The sequence below is a fragment of the Tupaia chinensis genome, unplaced genomic scaffold, assembly GCF_000334495.1.
Source record: "Tupaia chinensis unplaced genomic scaffold, TupChi_1.0 Scaffold000627_1, whole genome shotgun sequence".
NCBI lineage: Eukaryota > Metazoa > Chordata > Mammalia > Scandentia > Tupaiidae > Tupaia > Tupaia belangeri.
In genome coordinates this window covers 1,146,676-1,146,879 of record NW_006160147.1, presented here as the reverse complement: position 1 = coordinate 1,146,879, position 204 = coordinate 1,146,676, and the positions used below count along the sequence as shown (strand labels likewise).

The 204-nt window shown below is 73.5% G+C and overlaps 1 protein-coding gene across 1 annotated transcript in view; it reads left to right on the top strand.

Moving 5' to 3' along the window:
* KDM5B (lysine demethylase 5B) overlaps positions 1 to 204 on the top strand; it is an 88,045-nt gene that overhangs the window by 483 nt on the left and 87,358 nt on the right. The window contains 1 exon segment of the mRNA XM_027776006.1: positions 1 to 180. This exon segment is cut by the window's left edge and continues 207 nt beyond it. Within this exon segment, the coding sequence (XP_027631807.1) occupies positions 1 to 180 (180 nt within the window).

Below are 204 nucleotides of genomic sequence, written 5' to 3'. Positions count from 1 at the left end.
CCGGGCCCGCGCCCGGCGCTGCCTCTCGGGGGCCCGGGCCCGCTGGGCGAGTTCCTGCCTCCCCCCGAGTGCCCGGTCTTCGAGCCCAGCTGGGAAGAGTTCGCGGACCCCTTCGCTTTCATCCACAAGATCCGGCCCATCGCCGAGCAGACGGGGATCTGTAAGGTGCGGCCGCCGCCGGTGAGGCACGCCAGCACCCCGGAT